This window comes from Equus quagga, chromosome 17 (genome assembly GCF_021613505.1).
Source record: "Equus quagga isolate Etosha38 chromosome 17, UCLA_HA_Equagga_1.0, whole genome shotgun sequence".
Taxonomy (NCBI): domain Eukaryota; kingdom Metazoa; phylum Chordata; class Mammalia; order Perissodactyla; family Equidae; genus Equus; species Equus quagga.
The window spans coordinates 14,805,229-14,830,322 of record NC_060283.1 but is presented as its reverse complement, the minus strand read 5'-3'; the positions used below and the strand labels follow the sequence as shown (position 1 = coordinate 14,830,322).

The window sequence follows — 25,094 nt, the reverse complement described above, 5'->3', positions numbered from 1 at the left end:
TAGGACGATGGTGCCAGGGTCAGGGCGGGAGGGACTCACTATGATTGAAAGGTGCCACCTGTCAGACCTTCCTGGGAAATCTGAGCCTCCCAGGCCAGGGGAAAGTGTTGTACCAACAGAGTAGTAAACAATGGTCTTCAGTGGCTCAAGGCTCTTGAAGGGGGGACAGCGGGGGAGGAAGGTGGGGTGGGGGGCGGGGGAAGGAAGAGCCAGGGGCTAGAGGCTACCGGCTTAAAGGCAGCCTGGGAGTGAGGCCGCTCAGCTAGAGGAAGGAAAGCGCTCCCAAGCCCCCAGGCAGAAGCCCCACAGGTAGGAAAAGCCCTGGGCCCCTTTCTAACTGCCCCCCTCCCTCTGCCAACCTGTCTCCCACCTCCCACCTCCCACCTTCCAAGGGCCAGAGATTCCAAGTAGAGCCTCGTGGTTGGAGAAATCCAGGTTCCTTTCTTTTTTACAAATACTTATTGAGTAGTGACAACGGGCCAGGCACTTTCTTTTCTTTCTATTTTTTTTTCTTTGAGGTAGATTAGCCCTGAGCTAACATCCACCACCAATCCTCCTCTTTTTTTGCTGAGGAAGATTGGCCCTGAGCTAACATCTGTGCCCATCTTCCTATATTTTATATGTGGGATACCTACCACAGCATGGCTTGATAAGCGGTACGTAGGTCTGCGCCCAGGATCTGAACCAGTGAACCCCTGGCCGCCGAAGCAGAGCATGTGAACTTAACCACTGAGCCACCAGGCTGGCCCCCAGGCTCCTTTCTAATTCTCTCCACCACTGTGCCCTCTCTTTAGATGTCAGAGGTCACGGACTCAGCCCTGGGGTGTTGGGCAACTTGAGATCACCTGCAGAGTAGCCTGCAGGTGGCAGTCCATGAGGAGGACCTGACAGGGGTAGAGAGGGCCTTGCAGGTCTCACCAGTCCAGGTGAGTTGGGAGGGAGACTCTCTAAGCAGTTCAATGTGGCCTCTCCAAGGGAGGGTCCCTGGCTGGGGAGGGGGATAGTGGAAGCCTCAGGACCACCGGAAGACAGATTGGGTGGCAGTGGGTCGTGGAGGTATCAGCAGAACCCTCGAGTGTCGTCTCTGCTGTTTGGGGCTTGGAACTTAGGCTCCTGGGTTCTCTTCCTTTGGCTCTACCAAAAGAAACAGGCAGAGGGAAAAGGGAGCTGTCTATAGTGCTGCTTGGACACACAGCAGGGATGGTATGAAGGTCTCCTGGGGATGAAGGAGGAAGGAAAGCGGAGAGGAGGAAGGAAGGGCCTCCTGTGCACTTAGAAGAGAGCTGAGGAGCCAGCCTGGTGGCGCAGTGGTTAAGTGCACATGTGCCGCTTCAGTGGCCCAGGTTCGCCGGTTCAGATCCCGGGTGCAGACATGGCACCGCTTGGGAAGCCATGCTGTGGTAGGCATCCTACATAAAAAGTAGATGAAGATGGGCATGGATGTTAGCTCAGGGCCAGTCTTCTTCAGCAAAAAGAGGAGGATTGACAGCAGATATTAACTCAGGGCTAATCTTCCAAAAAAAAAAAAAAAAAAACAAGAAGCGAGCTGAACTCCTCAGCCATATCTGACTGCCCCCCTACCAGCCTGGTGCCCCTCACTCTGGGCTGGAGCCTTTGAAGGGACACTGGCTGAGGAGCTGGTGGGAGCAGCATCTTTGGCAGAAGCTCTGGATGGGTTGTCAGGAGACCTGGGTTCTAGGTGTAGTTTGGACATTTAATTGTCCTATGACTTTAGTCAAGGGACTTCAACTCCCCGAGCCTTAAACCCCTAATCTGTAAAATCGGGCCAATAATACCTATTCCGAAGAACCAGTGAGATGAAGCAGGGCACTGCAGCGTAAGCTGTAAATTGCTATAGAATTGTTAATGCTGGGGTGGGTGATGTTATCTGGTTTCTCAGCATTCTGAGTGTCTTCACTCCTTGTCTATTTATGACAAGCCTGGAGGGTGGAAAGCAGAGGTGATGAACACACAGGATGGCCAAACACGCAGGATGTGCGTGTGTGTGTGCATGTGTACGCCTGCCCTTCTCCACCACCCTAGGTGTGTAACCTGTCGATGAAGGGAAAGACGGCTGCAACTCTCAGCTATGTCTTAGCCGATTACTACACTTTGAGGTATAAAAAGGGCTTGTTATCATCTTACTGGTGTTCCGCTCTCTTTGGCTTGTCTTACCAACTAAATGCCCTCATGGCTGGGTCAGGACCTTAATCTGGCACAGGGCTGGGCACAGGCCAACCCACACCATACGAGCAGATGTGTACCAAGTGCTCCCTCCAGGCCGGGCACGCCTCACAATCCTTTCTACACATTGGCTTCTTTAACCCTCCACCATCCCAATTTCTATTTCCAGAATCAAAATGCAGGAGGGCAGGTAGCTTGCTCAAGGTCACACAGTTAGGAAAGAGTGGGAGCCGGGATCCCATCATGGGAAGACTCCAGAATGAGTGATTCTCACCACTTCTCCATATCGTTTTCCAAACTAGAACACACGCAGGGAGACGTTGTGTGGATCATTTAGATGAGCATTTGCTGTATCTTCTTCTGCCAAACACGGCATTGCTGAGGAGGGTGGTACATGCTCCTCAGGAAAAACAAAGCAAAAAGAAAAGACAGCAGGGGCCAGCCCAGTGGCGTGGTGGCTAAGTTCTCGCACTCCGCTTCCATGGCCAGGGGTTCAAGGGTTGGGATCCTGGGTACAGACCCAGCACCACTCGTCAAGCCATGCTGTGGTGGCATCCCACATAAAACAGGGGAAGGCTGGCACAGATGTTAGCTCAGTGACAATCTTCCTCAAGCAAAAAGAGGAAGATATTAGCTCAGGGCCAATCTTCCTCACAAAGAAAAAAGAAAGAAAGGAAGAAAAGAAAGCAAAGGAAGCAAAGGGAAAAAAGATCCATGGTCAGATAGGTTTGGGGGAAAGTGAGTTAAATAAAGCTAAACAATGTTAAGGTTTCCTTACTGTGGGGTATATGGAATCTATTTAAGTGCTAATGAAGTTGTATTGATCTGGAACTTGTATATCTGTATATATATGTGTGAAGTTGTATATGTCTGTTTCTGGAACAGCCTTAGCCAGAGAATACACATCCCCTAGCCCCTGTTAATGTTTAAGGAGTCCCTAGTTTTCCACAGAACAGAGTTTAGGAAACCTGATCTAGACCAATCCTGTCACTGTCAGTGGACACTGAGGCCCAAAGAGGAAGGAACTTGCTGATGTCTCAGAGTGAGTGATTAGGAGATGGGGGTCAAGGCCAGCTCCATGGCCTCCTGGCTCCCTGCTGATCCCATTCCATCTCCCAGGCTTATTTGTTCCCCTCTGACTTTAATACATGCTGGAGCAGCTGAACCATCAAGGGGCTCTGGTGTGAGGGGTTGGTGGGGGAGGAGTAGGAGGGGGGAATTGGAGGACAATGTGAGCATCTTTGCAAATCCCAGCCTGCTTCCTTGGAAATGGGGGGCACCTAATCCAGGGACCTCAGGACTCTGGTCTGGGGGGCAGTAAGACCTGAGTGCATGGTGGGAACAGAGCCCTGCCCCTCACCTGCTTGTCTTCCTGCCTCTGTCCCAATTACTCAGGTGCCCTGGGTACTGTCACCCAGAAGGATGGCACTGCAGAGGGCAGGAGGTATTTTTAGACAGTGACTGGAGTGTCTACTTCTTTTACTGCCTGAGTCATGCCCTGAACCCTATTTGGGGATTGTTTTCTTAGTAAACAGACCCCCAAGAAGGGCAGGGGGATGAAGGAGTTGGCCCTGTTCTCCCGCACACCTGTTTTTGTAGATCCTACAGTATATACAGTACTTGACTAGGAAACTCCAAATTAAGGCGTCATAATCGCCCTCTCCCGCCACACTGCCCGGGAGTTGGAAGGTCAGATTTCCCCACAGAGGTTAGAGAGAGTAAATACATTCTCATTCTTCACCAAAGGAAACTCTTCCATGCCCAGGCCCACCTTTCCTGAGAACCACCGAGTGGCAGAGCAGGCAGAGACCCAGAGACCAACTGGCCCAGGGTTTCCCAAATTTCAGGCCTTTTTACACCACCTCCGTAATTTAGCTGCATCTCTGCCATCCGGAGTCTGCTTTCCTGAATGTCTTCCTTTGAATTCACTTACTTTAAAATCCAATAAACAGTTTTAAACGAAACTTTATACCACAACTGGAAATGGAAACTCCATATCACTGGCCAAAAATAGAAAGTAACTGTAAAAGTAAATACAATGGAAACTAAAGTGTTATTAAATTCTATCTGGATACTCCTGCCTGCCCTGGGCTCTGAGCCGGAGGCTAGCTCCCGCCGCGGAAAGGGGAGACGAGCAACTGCTCCACGGGCGTTCCAGGATGTGAGGCTCAAACTGTAACTGCCTCCTTGGCTTTGATCCAAAAGAGGCAAAATCATTGAAAAGTCATTATGTGATCGAAGGTTCTTTAAAGCCCAAGCCACAGTCTGCAGAGGGGCGGTGAACTCCATCCAACCTCAGGTCACGGTGGCCCAACACCTCACCTTTGGGGAAGCAGTGCTCTATCCCCTCATTTTACCACAGGGAACGTGGGTGCTCATGTCACATATCCAAGTGGGGGGACCCAGGAGCGAACGGCAGTCCTCCAGATTCCCGGGCCAGCGCTTGGAGGGTGGGGACTTGACTCCACACAAGGATGGGGCATGACCACGCCCGCTTCTTTTCTCTTTCCAGAGATGGAGCAGAAGGAAGGGAAGCCCTCTGAGGACGGGACCACCGTCTCCCCGACTGCAGAGGCCCCAGGGACGCTGGGAGGTGAAGCCTCTGCAGAGGAGGTGGCCAAAGGCACAGCAGAGAAGACTGTCAAAGAGGGGACCCCAGATGAGGCAGGAAAACAGGAAAGAGCACCAGCCGAGAACGAGGACAGCATTTCAGCTGAATTCGAGGGGGAAGCAAATGGGTTGAGTGAGGTCAAGGTGGAATCCAAAGGGGAGATCGAACCTCAGAAGGAAGATGGTGGGAAGGAAGAGGCCACAGCGGCTCCTCAGGAGATGACCCATAGGAAAGAAGAGACCAAATCTGAACCCAAGCAGGCTGAGGGAAAAGAGAAGACCATGCTGGCCTCTGAGAAGCAGAAGGCTGATGAGAAAGAGGCCAAGCCTGAATCTAGGGAGAAAGCTGACGTGAATGAGGAGGCCAAGGCTGAGCTGAAGCAGGCCGCTGGGGAGCAGGAGCCCAAGGCTGGAGCTAGGGAGGCTGAGGAGCAGGAGGAGGCCGCGGCAGCCTCTCAGGAGAGCAACAAAACACAGGAGCCCAAGGCTGAAGCCCAGGAGAAAGCCCATGTCCCAGAGGCCCAGGCAGACTCTCAGAAGAAGGCTGCTGTGGAAGATGAGGCCAAGGCTGAACCTCAGGAGGCTGATGTGAAGGAGGAGGTGGTGAGTGAGGCAGAGGAGAGGAGGGAGGAGGCCCCCACAACATTCTAGAGTCCCCTGCACCCCAGGAAGCAAGCCTCCCCTGCTTTATTCCCTTGGGAAAGTCTAGTCTTTTTCCCACTGATATCAAAAGCCAGGGATGGGGGATGCAGCACTGTGGCCTCAGGTTTCCAGATCTTTCCGAAGTCCTCACAAAGTCTGGGGCATGTCCTTGTGTGGCTGAGCTCACGCAGATCATGTTCATTCCAGGAGTCAGGCAGTCCTAATGAGGAGCAGGATGAGGGGGAGGAGAGAGAGTCAGAGGAAGGGGCAGGAGTGATGCCCAGCTCCCCTGAGGAGTGGCCCGAGAGCCCCACGGAGGAGGGCCACGGCACCAGCCCAGGTGAGTGAGAGCCCAGGAGCCCACGGGATGCTGCAGGGGCTACCCTGACGGGGTGGGCAGGAAGTGCATCATGGGTAGCTCCAGTTTCCCTCCCTCCCACTCCTTTCCTCAGATGGGTTGGGTCCAGATACCGTGGCTTCTGGAGAGACCAGTCCTTCAGCCAGGTAATGTCAAACTCTGGGCCCCAGCTCTGACTCTTCCTACCACCCGCTCCCTTTAAAGGCTGCCATCACCTGGGTCAGGGCCTCCCCAGCTCCCAATCTCAAGTTATTCCTGTGTTCCTTGCATTCAGCCTCCCATCCCAGGGCAGAGCCCAGGAAACCAGAGGAGCCAGAGCATGGGAGAAAAGGGAGCATGGGACATGTCTGGCCCACCTCCCCCTCCACTGCTGCAGCCTGCTCTTCAGCATCCCTGACAGCTCCTCCTAGGGTCTCCTCATCTTACCGCTCAGCATGTTTCCATGGCATCAGCATCATCCATTCATAAAAGCATGAGCAGAAAGCCTGAGTCTGGACAGACTCTGCCACTTACCAGCTGTGTGACCTTGGCTGTGTCACTTCACGTCTCATCTGTGAAGTGGGCACAGTAATTGTACCTACCTCATAGGATTATTATGAGGCTTAAATGACGTAATGTGTGTGAGGCACTTGGCACAGTGGTTGGTGCCTGGAGGCTACTGGATAAAGTGAGAGCCTTATTCTTGCCATTGCACTTTAGTCGACAGAAGAATCTTCCTTTATTTTGACCTCAAATTCACCTTCGTGTCACTTTCTTAAGGAAAGATAACCAGGGAATACTCACTGAGCACCCAGGCCGTCATGTGGCGGGCACGGAGGGGAGCTCTCTATTCTCCTTCTTACTCAGGCCTTAGAACCACCTTGTCAGGCAGGTATCCTGGCCCCCATTTCACAGATGAGGAAGCTGAGGCTCAGAGAAGTGACATGACAGTCCCAAGATCACACAGCAAATAAGAGGCAAAGCCAGGATTCAAACTCAGGTCAGACCTCAGACTTAATCCTCGTTCTGGCCACACATCTCACCAGCCCACATGCTCCTCAAAGTTCACCTGAGCCTCATTATTCCTTCCCAACCCCCTCCCAGTGCTGGGCACAGAGGAAATGTGTGCTGAGAGGAGGGGCCCCACTTTGTAAGCCTCATTCAGACTGTAGGGACCGCCCCCGCTCAGCCAGCCCTCTGCCCACCCTGCCGGTACCCTGCAGTGGCTGGCCCCAGGCCCTCTCATACATCTTTGAACCTTTCCATGCAGTGAGTCTTCACCCAGCGATGTGCCCCAGAGTCCCAAGGAGCCCCCTCCCTCACAGGAGGAGAAGAAGAAGGAGAAGGTACCTGAGCGCAGGGTGTCAGCCCCTGCCCGGCCCCGGGGGCCCCGTGCACAGAACCGCAAAGCCATCGTGGACAAGTTTGGCGGGTAAGATGCAGGCGAGGAGCTGGCTGGGCTGGGCTTTCCCTGGAAACCTTGGTTGGTCTGCGGGAGGACGGTGGGGCAGTGGGAACAGCCCAGGCCGAGGTGGGAGGACTGACATCTGGGGCTGGGAGTCCTCCCTGATGGGGCCCTCCATGGCTTCCCACCTCTCTGGCTTGGCCATCTCCACCTCTCCCCTTACAGGGCAGCCTCGGGCACCACAGCCCTGTTCCGAAACACCAAGGCAGCTGGGGCAGCCATTGGCGGTGTCAAGAACATGCTCTTGGAGTGGTGCCGGGCCATGACCAAAAAATACGAGGTGGGCATGGAACAGGGTCACACGGTGGGGCAGGGGACCCTTCCCCAGGGTAGCAGTGCTAGGGAGGGTCTGAGTGGCACAAAGCCCAGAAAGGAGGAGGCTCAGAGGGGCACAGTCCAGGCCCTCTGGCCTGAGGCTCACCAAGGCCTGCTCTGGGCCCCTCTCGCCCGCAGCACGTGGACATCCAGAACTTCTCTTCAAGCTGGAGCAGCGGCATGGCCTTCTGCGCCCTCATCCACAAGTTCTTCCCCGATGCCTTTGACTACACGGCGCTGGACCCCACGCAGCGCCGGCACAACTTCACCCTGGCGTTCTCGACGGCAGAGTAAGCCACAGCCATGGATGGCAGAGTCGGGTGGGAGCTCGGGGGCCGCCTAAGGCAAGTGCTACATTAGGGCGAGGTCATAGGATGCTCAGATAGAGGCTGTGGCCACACATTCATGTATCCACTAGACATTTTTTGACCACCAAGAACTGTTTCAGGACATGGCAGTGGGTGAAGCCAGCAAAATCCCCGCTTGCCCGTGGCTTACATTCTAAAGGGAGAGACAGATCATAAACACACACATGCACTTGAAATATACTGCCAAGGGGAGTAGGCGCCGTAAAGGAAATGCTGGCGGGGTAAGGGACAGAGGAGAGGCAGGCCTGCTGGCTCAGACACGGTGGTTGAAGGGATTTGGGGTCAGATTCTGACTCTGCCATTTGTTCGCTGTGTGATCTTGAACAGGCTCCTTTACCTCTCTGAGCCTCCATATCCTTATCTTTACTTTTTTAAGATTTTATTTTTCCTTCTTCTCCCCAAAGCCCCCCCAGTACATAGTTGTATATTTTAGCTGTGGGTCCTCCTAGTTGTGGCATGTGGGATGCCGCCTCATCATGGCTTGACGAGCAGTGCTAGGTCCACGCCCAGGATTCGAACAGGTGAAACGCTGGGCTGCCGAAGCGGAGCATGTGAACTTAACCACTTGGCCACCGGGTTGGCCCCTCCAAATCCTGATCTTTAAAATGGGCATGACATTTCCTCTTTTGCAGGGCTAGTGTGAGAATTAAGTAAATAATTAAGTCCCTCTAACAGTGCCTAACCCACAGCAAACACTTCAAAAAGATCTTAGCTGCTGTCCCTCTATTATAAGGAAGGATATCACAGTTGTGATGATAATTATTATTCACTTGGGAACCTGGAGGGAGGTTTATTGCTGAGGCTCACATAGCTGGGTGCCAGGGGTGCTGCTGGGATGGAGAAAGGGGCGGTACTAGAAAGTCAGGAGGGGTGTGAGGAACAGTGTGGCCCAAGAAGAACCTTAGAGGCAAAGACGTGGCTGTTGGGGGAGGGGGAGGCACTCCCACCACCAAGGCACCAAAACCAGCCTCAGCCAGAGGCCTCCCCCTCTACCCACCTGTGAGGCCTGGACACCCCCTGATGGCCTTAGGGCTCCCAAGGAGCTCATACCTGGAGTCCCGTTCTCTCCAGCCCCAGGGAGAGGCTTCTGAGCCACCTGGTAGAGACAGGACTATGCAGAGGGCGTGGCTAATGAGGGCCACCCTGAGGCCCCAGAGTGGACAGCTGAGGGCATTTCCAAAGCCCTGGGACAGGGAACAAGTCAGCGGGGGTGTTAGCAGCACCTTGCTCTGGAGGCTGAGCCCTCTCGTCTGGCCCAGGCCTGGCCATGAACCTGCAGAGAAGCCCAGGGCAGCAATCTCCCTGTCTCTGGGCCTGCGTGTCTCCATGGGGAAAATGAGAGGATTACAGTGATCCGTGCTTTACAATGGGTTTTTTTCCCAGCAGATTCCTCAAACAAAATATTAAGTGAATGCCCAACATATAAAACAGATTAAAGGGGGAGCTTTTAGGTTGGGGGGGTTCCTGGAGCACCCCAGCTCAGCGCTCAATCCTCCTTTCCAAGATGGTCCCTGAAGCATCTCTGTAGGGCCTTAGGGCACCAAGGATGCCATTTGCAAACCACCAGACTTGATGTTCCGCAAGATCCCTCCACTTTCATATTATCTTGCCAAGGGATGGGGTGAGCACCCTGCAGTGCGGGGCTTAGCGGGCTGGGAGCGGCATGTCCTGCTCTGGGCTCAGAAACACCTTTAAAGATGATGATAAGCCATAGGAATCAAGAGAGACTAGGTACCAGGCATTCTACTAAGTGCTTTCCTTGTCTCATCTAATCAGATGCTCGCAATAATACCGGAGCGTGGACACAAGTAGAGAGGTAGCACGGTGTCCTAGGTCGCACAGGTGGGCTGCGGCAGAACCAGAATCTGAAAGTGAGACCCCCGGTCGGGGCTGAGAGCTCCAAGTGAACATCAGAAGGGCATGCAGCTTGGCCTTGACCAAATGTCCCTGGCCTGTGAGACACAGGTCATTGTCCTTGCCTTGGTTCCAACCAGGCAGAGCCACAGGAAAGCAGAATAATCAGGTTATGGGGATGACTGACAGGAGGCGTCAGGCAGTGAGAAGTATGTGGTGGGTATGCATGGGGATGGAGGGTGGAAAATAGAGTTGAGGTGCTGAGTTTGAGTCCTGCCTCCTCCTTCTTAGCTCTGTGACCCTCAGCAGCTGACTTAACCTCTCTCAGGGTTTGACGTGAAGATTAAGAGTGCAAAGTAAGGGGGCCCTGCCACAGCCATCACATCCCACTGCCCCTGCTGTTCCAGAACTGTCCTCTGATTCCCATGCAATCCTTGGATAAGAGGGGGGAACAGCCAGTGCTTGAGCTCGATCAGCTGTGCTGCTGGAGGAGCCTGGCCATGCTCCCCAGGCTCAATGGGAGTGAAGCGCTTGCCTCTCCTGTGCAGGAGGCCAGTACTGGGCCTACACCCAGGGAGCCGAGATCACTGCACTGGATTCTTCGAAATCTTCCAGTCTGTGATCCTCCCCCAGCTCCCAGGCCAGTATGGCTTGGGTTTCAGCCCAGCTGTCTCAGCCCCAAGAGAGGATTTCCAATGGGACCCTGGTTTCTCCTTCTGCCAGCACCCACGCGGTCTGGCTGGCTGGGACGGCTGAGACCCGGCTTCAGGGCAAAGATGCCAGAGGCATCAGCAGACCTGGGGTTGAGTCCCAGCTGTGTCACTCACTTTGACCTTGGGCAAATCAGCCAAATGTTCTGAGTTTTCAGTTCCCCTTCTGCTGGTTGAAGATGGAGGAGAGTACATGAGACCATTCAAGGGGTAGTCTTGTGATAAAGTACCTGGCACAAGGCAGCAAGGCCCCAAAAGTGCTTAGCTCAGATGATCGGTCTCAGCAAAGCCAGAAGTAGCACGTGGCCCCAAAGAGCAGCTGGGAAGTTAGAAAAAGAGGACTGGCTGCTAAGTTCCATGCAGTTCCTCAAACATAGCAAGCACTCCTGTCTCAGGGCCTTTGCACATGCTGTTTCCTCTGCCTGGAATCTTCTTCCTCCAGATGTGCACATGATTTACTCTCTTTAAGAGACCTTCCCCTAGCCCCCTACTAAAAATAGCCCCTGTCTAACACAGGAACATACCATCTCCCTTCCCTGCCTTATTTTTCTCCATAGCACCTCTCACCATCTGATGTACTATTTATTTCGTGATTTGATTACTGTCTGTCTTCTGCCACAAAAATGTCAGTGACACGAAAGTGGGGATGTTTTGGTCTTGTTCAGAGCTGACTTCCCTAAAAGAATGCCTGGCACATAGTAGGCCCTCAAATACACAGAGATTGAATGAAGATGGCGCTATTGCAGCCGCAAGCCAACACTAAATAGGATTGGGGTTCTGGCCTTCCAATTCTTCCTGAGGAGCCTGGCCTTCCAGAGGACAGATAGACTAGCAGGTGAAAGGGGTGGGTTAACGTGGAACTAGACACCAGAGGGTCCCGCTCCCATATGAGGACACACAGTCCAATGAAAACATGAGCTTTGGAATCAAAGCTGAGTCTGACTCTTGACTGTCAGGCCTCAGTTATCTCGTCTGTACAATGGGATAGTTGCTCAGATGACCTCCCAGCTCCAACATACACAATCCTGTGGGTTTCATCCTCGCCGGGCTGCCCTACCCCTTCCTCTAGCGCCCACCTGCTTCACCTTCGACTCTCTCTTCCTCACCCCACCCCTGCCCCTCAGGAAACTAGCCGACTGCGCCCAGCTGCTGGAGGTGGATGACATGGTGCGGCTGGCGGTGCCTGACTCCAAATGTGTCTACACCTACATCCAGGAGCTGTACCGCAGCCTTGTGCAAAAGGGACTGGTGAAGACCAAGAAGAAATGAGGAGTGACTGACCCTGCGGGCAGAGCTGGGCAGGGCGCCCAGCTGACCAGCTGGGACTCAGGCAAGGGCAGATGGCACCAGTCTTAACTGCATTAAAAGTACTTTTGTAAAATCCAGTCTGGCCCCTTAGCGCTCCCTCCCTACCCTGCCCAGGAACATCTCTCACTCCAGGACAACAAACCGCAGCTGCCAAAGTTCCTCACCTGACATGATCTCAGCAACCGTGAAAGGCATTTGGGAAAGGACAAAGGCCTGGGTCTTACCACTAACCAGCTGGGTGACCTTGGGCCAGTGAGTTAACCTCTCTGAGCCTCAATTTACCATCTGAATGGGGATAAGGGGAGTTCAAACCTCGTGCAGGTGTTGTGAGGGTTAAATGAGCTAATGAAATGGACACCAAGCCTTGCCTGGTGCCTGTCACCTAAGTGGTCAATAAGGGGTGGCCAAAAATAAAAAATAAACCTTATATTTCAAGCCACTGATGGCAGTTTTCCCAATTCTCGTCCCTCTTTCCACACTTCTCCCATATTAGGGAATTCCAGGGCCAGGCCTGGAGTAGAAGATTCTCTAGAAATCTCACCCAAACTAGGCTAGTAGTTTGAGTTGACTCAAAGATACTCCACATTCTGTCTCTGAAAAGCCAGTGGTGTTCCAGTAGCTTAGAACCATTGCACCCAGAAAGTTCTTCCTTCAGGTTAAGTTAATCCCTCCAACTCTGGCTGAAGTTTTGGCTCACTAGCGATGAACCCCTGAGCTGATCATCATTTCCTGCTAATAAGCCTGTCCGGCTTCATCAGCCATTTGGAGCGTTTGTGCTGCTGAGAACAGCTCACGAAAATCACAAGAACAAAAGCCAGCCAGCTTGGCACTGCGGCAGGTGTGGGCTCTGCCCTGATGGGCACAGCGGACCTGGCAATCCACTGAGGCACTCTGTACTTCAGTTGCCTCATCTATAAAATGGGAATGTTACCCCTGTGGACGTGTTGACGGCCCCTCTGGCTGAGGATGGCCTAGCCCCTCCTGGCCAGCTTTCCTCACAACGTTTGGGGTTACACGATGCCGGGTGAGCCATCAGTTCACAGGAAGGAGGGTCACACCTTTTGCTAGATGGCAGCTAAATCCCCAGCTCACCTCCTCCTGATGAAACCACTGCAAGCCCTCCACAAACACTCAGCCAGACTCCGCAATTCATCTGTGACTTTAATGGCTAGACAAGCACATGGTTTCTGTGGCTCCCCCTGGACTGGAAGCCAGAGGGGACACTCCTCCCAGCCTGAAGCCTGGCCCTCAGGAACTAGCCACCTAATGGGATGGCAAGTGGTTAGAAACCATGTGGTAAGATTTCTGGCATGGAGACTGTATTCTTCACTTTGTGGAAGAGAAAAGGTTTAGCGCCTAAATCTATGCACGTCCATCCATAGTCCAGCTGATTTCGATTAGTCGATCAACAAAGCACTCACTTGTAAATATGATGCGCTCCATATGCACTGCCTCCCACCCCCACCCCAACTTCCCTCTGCCCCCTGACACCTGGGCCCTGGGGGGACTCTGGTTGGCTGCTGGGTCCGCTTCCCGCAAGCTGGCCTGGAAGGTGACCTGTGTCTCTCAGATGGAGCAACGAGTGAGCCCAGGATTCTCACACTGGAGAGCACCGGAGAGCTGGCCTGTAGCTCTGCAAACCTAAACTGCCCCGGCTCTGGGGCAGAGAAAGGGAGTGGGGGAAGCACACCTGTGGCCAGGTGAACCCCGGAGAAGGTCCACACCCCACACACACGTATCCGCGGCCCCTCCCCGACCCCCCACACAAACGAATGACTAACAACCCAAGAAGGGAAAAGTGGAAAAGATGAGAAGGGAATGGGCCACCAAGGGGCTCTGACCCCTAGTCCATGAGGAGTGTCTGTCCATCACACAGAGAGGAGCCGGCACGGGGAGGGGTCAGAAGCAGAGTTAGGAGGGTCGGGCCTCTCCAAACTGCAGGGTGAACTCTTCGGCCTCCCTGTGGAACAGCTCCGGGTCCTGCATCAGCAGGTCAGCGAGGCTCACCCGAAGGGGCTGCCCCAGGTCTGGTGTGTTCACCAGCACGTTGAGGGCCTCCAGGACTGGGGAGAGAGACCACATCAGAATATCAGGATGGAGAGAAAAAGTCCTGGGAAGGAGGTGATGCTGCCTGCTCCCAGATCCCCCTGAAATGCCACACTCTCTCCCTGGGGGACCCCCAAGGAGGTTCCATCTCTTGGGATGACTCTACGGCCAAATCAAACACCCCTCGCTTTCTCTGCTGATGATGCCCAAAGGCCTGACTGGTTGTATCAGTGCTTTTCAGACTGCGTCCCACAGCTCCAGAGAAGCTTCCCATCCTGGGGGTGGGGGAGATACACGGGGCTTCTAGGTCCCACCCCCTCTCCAGCAAGAACCACTGTTTTTCTCTGTTTGATATTAGGATTCCAAATAAACTTGTATTTGGGAAAAAGGGTTCTGAGGCTGAAGATTGGAAAACACTACTGCCTCATGGTGCTTATCTTTCACAGGTGCCCTTGGGAACCCGGCGAAGGCAGTGGCCCATGTCCCCAGCAAGGGCACATCCGCATATGCACGGCATGCACTTCTGAGTTAAGAGCACTTCACAGAATCCCTGAAGCTCATCCAAGGACCACTCCTCCTCTCCAGCCCAGGATCTTTACTTTCAGGGTTAAGAACTCCTGAGCTGGTCCACGGGCACACTGATTACACCCATAGGCTCTACAGCTCATTGTCTAATATGGTAGCCACTAGCCACATGTGGTCATCTAAATTTAAATTAATTAGGATTCACTACAGGGGCCAGCCCGGTGGCGTAATGGTTAAGTTTGCGCCCTCCACTTGGGCAACCTGGGGTTCGCTGGTTTGGATTCTGGGCACGGACCTACGCACTGCTTATCAAGCCATGCTGTGGCAGGCATCCCACATATAAAAAATAGAGGAAGATGGGCACAGATGTTAGCTCAGGGCAAATCTTCCTGAGCAAAAAGAGGAGGATGGGTTGCAAATGTTAGCTCAGGGCTGATCTTCATCAAAAAACGAAGAAAAGGAAGACACTGAATAAAAATAAAAATAATAAACTACAATTAAGAATTCAGTTCTTGGGGCCGGCCCTGTGGCCCAGTGGTTAAGTTCGCACACTCTGCTTCCGTGGCCCGGGGTTTCGCCAGTTCAGATCCTGGGCGAGGACATGGCGCCGCTTGTCGGGCCATGCTGAGGCAGCGTCCCACGTGTCACGGCTAGAGGGACCCACATCCAAAAATACACAACTGTGTACGGGGGCTGGGGTAGGGGCTTTGGGAGAAAAAGGGAAAAAAAAAGAATTCAGTTCTTCAGTCACATTGGCTACATTTCAAGTGTGTAATGGCCACATGTGGCTACTGACTATGGAATAGGGCAGTGAAGCTATTGAACATTTCCACCACTGCAGAAAGTTCTGCTGGACAGCCCTGCTCTAGGGTCAGCCAAGCCTGGCTTGGAATCCCAGCTCTGCCACTTGCCAGCTGCACGACCTCAGGCAAGTGCTTCACGTCTCATACGCCTTGGCATCCTCATCTGTTAAATGGGGCTAATGATAGCACCATCTCAGGAGGATATTGGGGGGATTAAATGAAGCTGATGTGTGATGCTCTTAGCACAGTGCTGAAAGTGCTTAATTAACTGATGTGTATGATCACTATTAGCCCCTCAACTGTCATATAGGGCACGGAGCCCTGGAGAGGAACAGAGACTTCACCAGGGTCCACACACAGAGCACTGGGCCACCTTATCCCAAGCCCTTCCCTCTACAGCCCAGCTACTTATCTCTCCCATGATTCATAGCAACGTTGCTCTGTCACACCTGCCCAGGTATCACAACAGAGCCAGAAGCAGGTGAGCCAGCCCAGGATCTCAGGATATATCCCTTCTATCTGATGGCAGCCTCAGCTGAGAGCCACAATTTTTATCTCCTCTCTTGGGGCTTTTCTAACTCAAAATCAGTCCTGTAACCCCAAGTATTGGTCCCTCCCTTTAAGCAAGACCCAGCCCCACCTTGGCAGGTCTTGGTGCAAGGCTTCCAGTTCTCATTGCTGATGATGGGCAGGCACACCTGTCCGTCACTGTCCACGTTGGGGTGGTAGATCTTGGTTGTGAATTTCACCGTGGGGGGCCTGAACGGATACTCCTCGGGGAAGTTGATGCGCAGCTTAAAGGCCTTGAGGTTGTATGGCGGTTTCTCCTGTGCAAGAGAAGGGGTCAAGCTCTGTTCCGAGATGTGGCAGCTCTGAAAAGATCGTTTTCCTCCCAGGGCCTTGGTCTAGTTTCCCCTCCTCCCCGCCCCCACTCCAGGATCCCAGGCATCCTCTGCTCCACTCCTAGGAAGAATCATGAACGGGAACACAGACGGTACCTGCAATCATTTGGCAACTGAGTCATGGACTAGTGGAAGAGTGGAGTCCAAAAGAACACTGGCCTGGGAGTCACAAAAGGTGGATCCTGGCTTTGCTATGTAACTACGAGCCAGCCGCCTCCCATCTCTAGGGCTCAGTTTCCTGACTTGAAAAATGGGTAAAGTTTGACTGGATGAGCTCTAAGGACCATCTCAGCTTTAAAGTCTTTCTGGGAATTATAGAAAAGGAAGACAGACATCCTCTCTTTGGAAGCCGTTAGCAAGTACAGCAGAACATCATTGCTCGTGGGGGAGGAAATGGAGAAAATGAGGCAATCATAAGAAGTCAGGGGCTTGGGAAGGTAAAATGGTGCAGCTACTGTGGAAAACAGTACGACAGTTCCTCAAAAGTAATTAAACAGAGGGGCTGGCCTGGTGGCATAGTGGTTGAGTTCGTGTGCTCTGCTTTGGTGGCCAAGGGTTCACAGGTTCGGATTCTGGGCGCAGACCTAGTACCACTCGTCAAGCCACACTGTGGTGGCATCCCACATATAAAATAGAGGAAGACTGGCACAGGTATTGGCTCAGGGCCAATCTTCCTCTCACACAGACACACACACAAATTAAACAGAGAATGACCACATGATCCAGCAATTCCACTTCTGGGTCTATTCTCAAAAGCACTGAAAGCAGGGACTCAAACAGGTATTTGTACGCCCATGTTCAAAGCTGCGTGATTCACAATAGCAGAAGGTTGAAATGACCCAAATGTCCATCAGGGGATGAATGGATAAACAAAATGTGGTACATCCAAACAGTGGGATATTATTCAACCTTAAAAAGGAAGGAAATTCTCATACATGCCACAACATGGATGAACTTGGAAGACATTCTGCTAAGTGAAATCAGCTACACAAAAAAGAACAAATATTGTATGATTCCACCTCTGTGAGGTACCTAGAATACTATCAAATTCATAGACATAAAATAGAAAATTAGCGGGGGGGCTGGCCCGGTGGTGCAGCGGTTCAGTTCCCACGTTCCGCTTTGGCGGCCGGGGTTTGCTGGTTCGGATCCCGGGTGCAGACATGGCACTGCTTGGCACGCCATGCTGTGGTAGGCGTCCCACATATAAAGTAGAGGAAGATGGGCACGGATGTTAGCTCAGGGCCAGTCTTTCCCAGGAAAAAGAGGAGGATTGGCAGCAGTTAGCTCAGGGCTAATCTTCCTCAAAAAGAAAAAAAAAAGAAAATTAGTCCCCAGGTGCAGAGGGGAGGAGGAATGCAGTTAGTGTTTAATGGGGACAGAGTTTCAGGATGGGGAAAGGAAGAAGTTCTGGAGACGGATGGTGGCGGTGATTGCACAACAACGTGAATGTACTTAGCACCACTGAACTGTAAACATCAAAAAGGTTAGGACGGTAAATACTGCCGTGTGTGTTTTACCGTAAATAATAAAAAAAACAACTTGGGGCTGGAGCCACTGAAGGCTGCCAGGAGCCAGCGGAAGACCCTCCGGACTTTCGGCAACCTCAAGACTTGCCTGGGCACCTACTCCGTGCCGCACTGAGCTAAGGGCTTGACACACATTAGCCCACGCAGCAGAGTGTAGGGGTCACATGGACTTTGGAGCCACCCTGCCTGAGTGTGAATCGTGGCTCTGCCACTCACTAGCTGTGTAACCTTAGGCAAGTAACTTAACCTCTCTGTGCTGCCATATGGGAATAGTAATAGACTTCTTCATTCGGCTTCTGTGAGGATTAAACGAGCTGCTTTCTGTTAAGGGCTTAGAATAGGGCCTGGCACGTGGCAAGCGCTACATACGCGTCAGCTATTATGGTGAGAATTACGAAAACTCACGACTGTGAGCATCTCCATTTTCAGTCGAGGAAACTCAAGTTCAGTGTATGTAAGGAACCTGGCCAGGGCCACAGTGGCAGTTCTGGGTGGGACCCCAGCGCTGTCGACTCTACAGCTCTCCACATGAGCACTATTCTACACCCGAGAAGGGAGGAGACCCAGAGCGGCGGTGACCCCAGCGCAGAGCACATGGGCCTTCAGGCTGGTTCCAAAGCTCCAAGCCCTTCCAGAACCTTTGTTATGGAGAAGACAGGACAAAGACAGCCAGAATGACATACGTATTTAAGTACAGAGTCAAGGCTTTAAGAGAGCTCCCCTTCCTTAGCAGAAGGCAAACGGAAACCATAGCAGTTGTGGGTGTGTCTGAGATAAGAAGTGGGGCAGCTAGTGGTCAGATAAGAAAATGTCTCAGCCTTTATGTTCTCAGCAATAAGAGGAAGCTGGGACCTGGGAAGCAGAGACAAGGCCAAGGGTGAGGCCTCAGAGAAGGATGGGGAGTGTGTGTGTGTGTCCTGTCTGCAGGGGCTGCCGGCTGGGCTTCCAGGGTCTTAACGGAGGAAGGAGGTGGCAGTGCCTGGAGCCGAGAGCCAGGGAACCCGCCCCAGCTCTGCCTCAAGCTTGCTGTGCGGCTGTGAGCGCCTCTAGGACTCCGTCTCCTCATCTGTAAGATGAAGAAGTGGGACCAGACAGAGGGCTTCATACTGCACCGCAGGCTCAGCGGAGAAAATCCTACTTCCTTCTAAGTTCTGGGTTAAATAAAGCATTTTTACTTTTCTCCCAGGCCCACCACTTTATTCCGTGTGATCTTGGACAAGTCACTTAACCTCCTAGGCCTCCATTTCCTCAACTGTAAAAGGACGATGACCTCCCTCATGGGGTGGTTGAGAGGGTTCAATATGACCTCATAGGGGCCGGCCCAGCAGTGTAGTGGTTAAGTTCAGCACATTCCACTTCAGTGGCCCAGGGTTCACCGGTTCGGATCCTGGGCACAGACCTATGCACCTCTCATCGAGCCATGCTGTGGTGGTGTCCCACACAGAAGAGCTAGAATAACCTACAACTAGGATATACAACTACGTACTGGGGCTTTGGAGAGAAAAAAAAAAAAAAGAGGAAGATTGGCAGCAGATGTTAGCTCATGGCCAAACTTCCTCACCAAAAAGCATACCTTAAAAAAAAAGAAAATATCTTCAGTCACTAATAATTAGATGAAAAAAATAAAGATTTTGCACTCTGATAGGTCCTTTGGACTACTGCCTTCAAAGGGAGATTTTATCGAGATGATATCTAACAGCAGGGAAAAATCAGAATACCAGAGAGGAGTTATCTGTGTTGGCATATGGAGCAATAATTTTCTGAAACATGATCTTTAAAAGAAAACAAGATATATTTTAGGTCTGAGGGAGCAAGTCCTACCAACTGTGGGAAACAGGAAGTTGATCCCTACCCCTTGACAAAGGTCCAAGAGATCTTTTTCCTTGCTTTTTTTTTGATGCTGTTCGTCTGCTGAAGCTTCTGTGGGGGGCTTGGTTGAGGAAGGGGCTGCTGACTAAGTCCCAAAGTCTTTTAGCCCCTTTATCAGCCTGCCTCGACCTCAGAAGAAATCGATCCAGAGAGAGACTCCCTCTACCAATAATAAACTCCAGTAAAAAAAAGATTCTCAGGGCCAGCCTGGTGACGCAGCTGTTAAGTGTGGACGTTCTGGTTCGGCGGCCCGGAGTTCGCCAGTTCAGATACCAGGTGTGGACACAGCACTGCTTGGCAATTCATGCTGTGGTAGGCGTCCCACATATAAAGTAGAGGAAGGTGGACACAGATGTTAGCTCAGAGCCAGCCTTCCTCAGCAAAAAGAGGAAGATTGGCAGCAGATGTTAGCTCAGGGCTAATCTTCCTCAAAAAAAAAAAAAAGATTCTAATACAGGGAAAATTCTTGCCCAGTCCTAACTAACCCTCCCTGCCCAGGCCCCTGGCCTAAGTCACCCTAACCCAAGGCCATGATCCCCATGGACACTCACAGGCAGGAGGAGGGCATGCCACACCAGGACGTCGGCATCATCGCTGAACAGGTCCCGCAGGTACCTGGGAAGCTGCTTCTGAAGATCCTCCAGCTCCTGCAGGGGGCACAGCGAGCAGACAGTGGGCCCAGCTTCCCCTATTCAGCCCCCTCCCCTATCCCAGAAGCAAGCTGTCCCAAGTCTCAAACAGGGCATCCTAGGGACAGAAGCCCCCAAAGTCCGAGCCCCGATTTACTAAGTGTTTAGGATATGTTGGCACGGTGCTGAGCACTTTAAGTGAATTATCTGATCTTAGCCTTATCACAGCTCTGCAGGAACTAGGTGGAGGGAAGACGAAGGTCTCTGCTTCCAGATTTTACAACTTGGGAGTAAAGACTCTTGGGAGCCTTTCTCCTGAAACTGAGGTACTTAAGCTCCATCCTCTCATCCTCCTAGGAGTCATGAGGTCCTAACTCCCTCCTTTCCTTCCATAGCATCCACTGAGTGTCCAGCATGACGACATGCCCTTACAGTGCTCAAAGCAGAGTGGGCAGCAAAGACATCACCCTGTCCCTGTCGGTCTCCTCCAGACTGGGGCTGGGGAAAGGAAACGACTCAGGCGGACCACAGCAGGGGAGAAGTCCACACACCGAGCAGGGAAACAAGCGGACAAGGTGGCCCAGTCATCTGGACATCACTGAATTCTCCCTACAACCCTTTCCTGAACATCCACTATGGACACGCAACTAAGACAGGGCCCAGCCCCCGAGAACTTCATTGGAGTCATGGAAGAAACATCAACGTGATTATGTGGACGATGCGTGGCTACATAACAGGAAAGGAGGGGGCAGGGGAGCAGGAAGGCTTCGCAGAGGGTGACACTGTGAGCTGGGCCATGCCGCATAAATAGGAGCCCACGCTGCAGAGGAGCAGAGAGGTACCAAGGCAGAGGCCCAGTGAGAGCAAATGTGCACAGTGTGTCCCACGCAAGGTTAACAGTTATTACAAGAAAAGGGTTCCATGGTCAAGTACGTTGGGCAACACTAGGCTAAACAGATTTCTTTACTGCAGGACCTCCCAAAGCTTTACTATCATGTATCTCCAGGATGTGAGCCCACAGCATGCAAATTCTTCTTCTTCTCAAATATATTTGACCAAGGAACTCCTCTCTGCCTTTTGGGGTCCATCCTGTGGGACAACAGACCTCTTTTTTGGGGAAAAAACAACAGATAAACAGACATTCCAGGGCAGGGCATATTCCTCTGGAACACACACAGGTGTAAACCAGTGGTTCTCACCCAGGGGTTATTTTACCCCCTGCCCCATCTGGCAACGTCTAGAACCATCTTTGGTTGTCACAAGTTGGGGGAGTGCTATTAGCCTCTAGGGGGTAGAGGCCAGGGATGCTGACAAACATCCCACAAAAACTTATCTGGCCCAAAACGTCAATAGTGACAAGGTTGAGAAATCCTAGTGTAAACAAAGGCAGAGAGAGAGCTCTCCAAATGCAGTCCACAGCTGGGGAGGGGCCTTTAACACTGTGCCCCATCTGACCTTTCTCTGCCCCCCAACATAGAAACACACCCCATCCCGCTTCCTACCTCCCAGGCAATACTCCATCTCTGTTCTTACCAACGAACTGCTTCTTGCACCTTCTGCCCAGTGTCTCTCACCTCTCATTTACCTTTTACCCCAAACTAGAAGCATCTGCTACTATAAGTCATAGTTCTAGTGTCATCCATGACTCTTTGGCAAGAACAAAGGCCCAGGTTGAACAGAGAGGCTCCAGAATGGACATTTCCCGACTTCACTATAACTAGGATCACCTGGACTTCATCTGTTACAGATGAGTTCTGCCAAAACTTTCCGCAAGCCTGAGGATGTTGAAACCCGAGCTAGGACACACAGCTCTTTCAGAGAGGCCGGTTAGGAAATCCCCTGACTCAGAGGAACAGAAAATGAAAGCACAAAGGCCACTGAAGGAACCTGCGGGTTGGAGCCCCACCCACCTGGGCTCAAATCCCAGCCCCGTCACTACTGACTGGGTGACGCTGGACAACCAAGTTATTCTCTCTGAGCCTCAACTTCTTCATCTGTAAAATGGGGGTATATGACTTATCTCACAGGGTTGCTGGGAGAATTATATGAAATAACTAATGTAAACGCTTAATGGTGCCAGTGGAGTAACTGGCTCCTGGCTCCTTCCCACTGGGCTGGAAACACTCTCTGCCCCCTTTTGCTGCCAACCTCCAGATTTCAGTTCTTCTGGGCTGAGCCTGCTCTGGGGGCCCCAATCTGAGATGATCTTCTTCTCAGAGGCTTAGGCTAGCAGGCCCTCCTTCATCCCCCTCAAGCTTGCCCCTCACTCTGCACCTTGGAGGGGCACTTCTGAGAGACTCAAAGCCTGGAGGGTGTCAGACCCACTTCACTAGGATTGCTCGTCCTTCCCCCTCTATCTCCATCTCCTGGCTGCACCCCAGTCCTCCAAACTCCCTGGGTTTTCCCACCTCCTGGGGGAAATCGCCCCCCTCCCCATCCTTCCAGATCTCATTTCAAATTGTGTCCCTGATTGGAATGAATGCCCAACCACGGCAGGATTGTTGTTCCTCTCTGCCTCCCTACCTCCTAGAATGGCAGCCAGCACACAGTAGGCATTCAACAACATTTGCAGAAAGAATGAATGCATGCCACCTACTGCAGGACACCTCCAGGTCCACCTTGGCATCTTTTCCTCCCGAGAATACCCAAAGAACCTTGCTCTTGACTCCTGCTCAGCATCCCATACTTCTCGGGCCTCCGATGTAGGTACCAAATTATGGGGCGGGCAGTGGGCTGTTCCAAGGCAAGAACCTTGTCTTGGTTATCTTTGTTCATAACCCACCCACCACCACCCCCAGCAGAGCCCCTGGCTCCAGGAAGACGCCAAGGAACCCTTCCAGCATCTGAGACGCAGGCAATTGTTACCACAAGTTTCTGGCAGGAGAAATGAAACTGAAACCAGTTTGGGGGGAGCTGGCTCATCCCCATCCCCGCACAGCTCAGGGTGCCAGCGACACCCCCGCCTGATGTGCCCCCCCCTCCCAAAACTCCAGCTCTGGCCTCTCTCGCAGACCCATGCCGCCTCTGGGAAGGGGGCGTGGATGACAGGGTTTCAGCCAGCCCTGGTACCCAGACGAAAGCGCTCGGAGAGCGGAGAGCGGAAAGCCGGGGGAGGGATGGAGGGAGGAGGGAATGGGAGGGTGAGGGGAGCCAAGAGAAAGGGGTCCTCCTACAATGCAGTTACCTTCGCCACCCGCTTGCTCGCCGTCATCGCTCCGCGGACTCCAGCCACACAGTGCACTGGCCGCGGACTTGGGGCGCCCCGCCCCAGGGACCCCGCCTCCGGGAGCCCCGCCCACTCCCCGCGCCACCAGCGCGGGCCCGGGGGCCGTGCAGACCTGCTCCCCACCCGCCCGGCTGGGACTAGGGGCGGCCGAGGGGAGAATGAGCCTGGGCCCCGGCGCGGTGGGCTCGTATCCCCGGAACTCGCGCTCTTTGTCGGGAGCGGGGTGGCCCGTGAGCGCGCGGCTGTGCCGGATCCCTGCGGCCCGCTGGGGGGCGCCGTGCGCCAGGCAGCGAGCGCTCGGGGGGCCGGAGTCCGCGCATCCGGGTTCCCGTTCCAGCTCCGCCGCCGGAGGCCGCGCCGGGGGCTCCTCCATCTCCATGAGCCACCTCCGCGCCGCCCCAAATATACACTCGCCCTAAATAAATACAGGAAGCTTGCAGTGCAAGCGCAGCTCCGCGACAGGTCGCTCAGCGGCCTCCACCATCAGACCGCCCTAAGCCCCCTCCTCGAATTCCTGGAGCCCCCCAGACAAGTCACTTCCCCTCTCTGGGCCCAGTGCCCCACGTCTAAAAATGGATGGGGACCGGCGTAAACTATCCCCCCTCCGAAGACCCCTCCCTTGGCCTCTTGGGATCCTTTGTGCTGTCAAGCGTTTGGTGGTGGTGGGACTAAAGGATCTTTCTCCCAGATGGCTGCTTGGTGCAGGGCACCGCAAGGGGAGCTCTGTTGGACCCAGTCTCTCTTGCTTTGGGGGTTTGGTCGACCATTCGGTTCTTCATTAGCTTTAGCCTTTAATAAGTGCCTACTAAACGCCCATTTAGGAAACATTGTGCCAGGGGAGCCCCAAGACAAGCCCCAAGGCTTCAGGAGCCTCCCTTATTTTACCACCGGTCCATTACAAACTGCAGGCCTACTGTGTGCACCCCACCCCCCACCCCCCACATAACCAGGAATCTCCACCCCTCCGTGCAAGGGCAGAGACCCCTTCCCCCAGCCCAAAGCTGAGGCCACCGCGGAATAGCAGCTCCCGAACACGGAGCAGCATCTGAGGAAGAATCTCCGAGTACTAATGTGGCTCCTCGGCAGGACCGAAGCCATCTTCTTCACCCCACACCCCTCAGCCCAAATAAGGAAAGAAATCAGCGTATTTTGAGTTCTGAACTCACTCCTCCATGTAGTTTTTGTCTGAGTGTCTTGGAACCGAATTACTTCTTTGCTCAGATGTGGGATGTATTTGCAGAATGATTCATTCTAATCCAATCTCATCAACTTTACCTGGGCATCTTTTACAGGCCAGAAATGAACAGGACACCGTCCACAGTCCCTTCACATAGGTAGAGATGAGGCAACCGAGGCATCTGATTCATCTCAGTTAGCTAGCATCTACTACTGACTGCCAGGCACTGAATTTAGGGAACACTACCATGAGAAAGTGGTGGCTTGGGGCCAGCCCCGTGGCACAGTAGTTAAGTGCATACGTTCTGCTCTGGCGTGCACATGTTCCGCTCTGGCGGCCCAGGGTTCGTGGGTTCGGTTCCCAGGTGCAGACAGGGCACTGCTTGGCAAGTTATGCTGTGGTAGGCATCCCATATACAAAGTAGAGGAAGATGGGCACGGATGTGAACTCAGGGCCAGTCTTCCTTAGAAAAAAGAAGAGGATTGGTAGAGTTATCTCAGAGCTAATCTTCCTCAAAAAAAAAAAAAGTGGTGTCCTAGCCCTTCATGAGTGGTGTGCCGGCCCTTGATGAGCTCTTGGACTGGTGGGACAAGGG

The 25,094-nt window shown here is 53.0% G+C and overlaps 2 protein-coding genes across 5 annotated transcripts; one reads left to right on the top strand and one right to left on the bottom strand.

The window, feature by feature from the left end:
* Positions 1 to 152: 152 nt before the first annotated feature.
* SMTNL1 (smoothelin like 1) lies at positions 153 to 12,232 on the top strand. Of its 2 annotated transcripts, XM_046644777.1 has the most exons (9): positions 221 to 309; positions 795 to 926; positions 4,697 to 5,397; positions 5,644 to 5,776; positions 5,889 to 5,940; positions 7,044 to 7,205; positions 7,404 to 7,518; positions 7,692 to 7,843; positions 11,610 to 12,232. In XM_046644777.1, exons 3-9 carry the CDS (start codon positions 4,699 to 4,701, stop codon positions 11,752 to 11,754), a joined length of 1,458 nt encoding a protein of 485 aa, XP_046500733.1. In that variant the 5' UTR covers positions 221 to 309; positions 795 to 926; positions 4,697 to 4,698; the 3' UTR covers positions 11,755 to 12,232. The 2 variants fall into 2 exon arrangements, with proteins under 2 accessions (XP_046500732.1, XP_046500733.1); XM_046644776.1 differs by lacking the exon at positions 795 to 926 and having other exon boundaries at positions 153 to 309.
* UBE2L6 (ubiquitin conjugating enzyme E2 L6) lies at positions 5,404 to 23,506 on the bottom strand. Of its 3 annotated transcripts, none has more exons than XM_046644778.1 (4): positions 21,630 to 21,806; positions 20,019 to 20,114; positions 15,808 to 15,994; positions 5,404 to 5,656 (listed from the first exon to the last, which is right to left on the bottom strand). In XM_046644778.1, the coding sequence occupies exons 1-4, from the start codon at positions 21,675 to 21,677 to the stop codon at positions 5,442 to 5,444; spliced, it is 546 nt and encodes a 181-aa protein (XP_046500734.1). In that variant the 5' UTR covers positions 21,678 to 21,806; the 3' UTR covers positions 5,404 to 5,441. The 3 variants fall into 3 exon arrangements, with proteins under 3 accessions (XP_046500734.1, XP_046500737.1, XP_046500735.1); XM_046644781.1 differs by lacking the exons at positions 5,404 to 5,656; positions 21,630 to 21,806 and adding exons at positions 12,935 to 13,856; positions 23,281 to 23,506; XM_046644779.1 differs by lacking the exon at positions 5,404 to 5,656 and adding an exon at positions 12,935 to 13,856 and having other exon boundaries at positions 21,630 to 21,791.
* Positions 23,507 to 25,094: the final 1,588 nt, after the last annotated feature.